Source organism: Galeopterus variegatus, unplaced genomic scaffold, assembly GCF_000696425.1.
Source record: "Galeopterus variegatus unplaced genomic scaffold, G_variegatus-3.0.2 Scaffold1546, whole genome shotgun sequence".
In the NCBI taxonomy this organism is placed as follows: domain Eukaryota; kingdom Metazoa; phylum Chordata; class Mammalia; order Dermoptera; family Cynocephalidae; genus Galeopterus; species Galeopterus variegatus.
In genome coordinates, this window is record NW_007727657.1 from 118,382 (window position 1) to 119,601 (window position 1,220).

General features: G+C 36.3%; 1 protein-coding gene across 1 annotated transcript in view; it reads left to right on the forward strand.

Annotated features, from left to right (window-relative positions):
- The window catches only part of PDE1A (phosphodiesterase 1A, calmodulin-dependent), a 77,447-nt gene that overhangs the window by 34,962 nt on the left and 41,265 nt on the right, over window positions 1-1,220 (forward strand). Inside the window, 1 exon segment of the mRNA XM_008577583.1 lies at window positions 485-601. Within this exon segment, the coding sequence (XP_008575805.1) occupies window positions 485-601 (117 nt within the window).

Sequence of the window (1,220 nt, forward strand, 5' to 3'; positions counted from 1 at the left end):
AGCAGGTGGATGGGTGAGAAGGAGAAATTGGGACTATCTTCCCTCTATCCCTCAGCTGATATCACCCATGTAACCAACAATCCGATATGAGGTCTATTCTGGGAAAGTTGGCAGGAAGCTGGAGAGAGATAAAAGATAGAGGCAGTATTATAACATTATCAGGTTTATGACATCAGTTTAATAACCTTTGGATTAAGGGGAAGATCTTGGTACTATATTAAGCATTACGGTTTTGCTTTTGCAGACCTATGGGTCCTAACTGGCCCTGTCATATCAGACTCTGGTAAAAATGTAGTTTGACGCATGCGGAATTGAAATATGACTTGTTTAATATGCAATGCCTGATTTTTCAAATAACTTTCCATAGGAAGAAACAGAACTATATGATATTGCCACCTAAAGTATCTATTCTTTTTCTACAGGATGTTGATAAATGGTCTTTTGATGTATTTGCTCTAAATGAAGCCAGTGGNTTTTTCTACAGGATGTTGATAAATGGTCTTTTGATGTATTTGCTCTAAATGAAGCCAGTGGAGAACACAGTCTGAAATTTATGATTTATGAACTGTTTACCAGATATGATCTTATCAACCGTTTCAAGGTCAGAAACATGGAACAAAAGTGAAATGCTCTTAGAATTGGTTATTTGAATAAAAATGAAAATGCAGATCATTAAGTCATTAATAAATTCATTTTAGAATGTTTCTAGTTAGCAGGTCAGAGAACTGAGGGAACAGTTCACCACATGATAGAACCATTCTCCACAACTTAATGACGTATGTCTATATTCACCTGGAGGTCATGAGACCAGTGTAGCCTCATTCTGACAAGATAACGATATCCTCTGAAATATTCACAGAATACTCCTGTAGGTACTGGAAGCTATGCCTTAAAGACATATGCCTAAAACACAGAACCTTTACTGGTAGCTTTTCTTAAACTGAAATGAAAGAACTTGTAATTAACTTCATTTAGACCCATTGGAACTACAGATTTGATCCAAACTTCTGAGCACGCTGCAGTCTGTAACTCTCATCATTTCCTGTAGAATCATGGCATTTTTAGAGCTAGAAAGTACTGAGAGGTCATCTGCTTCAACCTACTCATATTACAGATAGAAAAACTAGACTTCACCAAATTGTAACTGGAAATCTTTACGCTTTCAAGAACTAGCCATCTTACTTGCCTCTGGAAGATATAAAAATTGAAAGACTATAGTA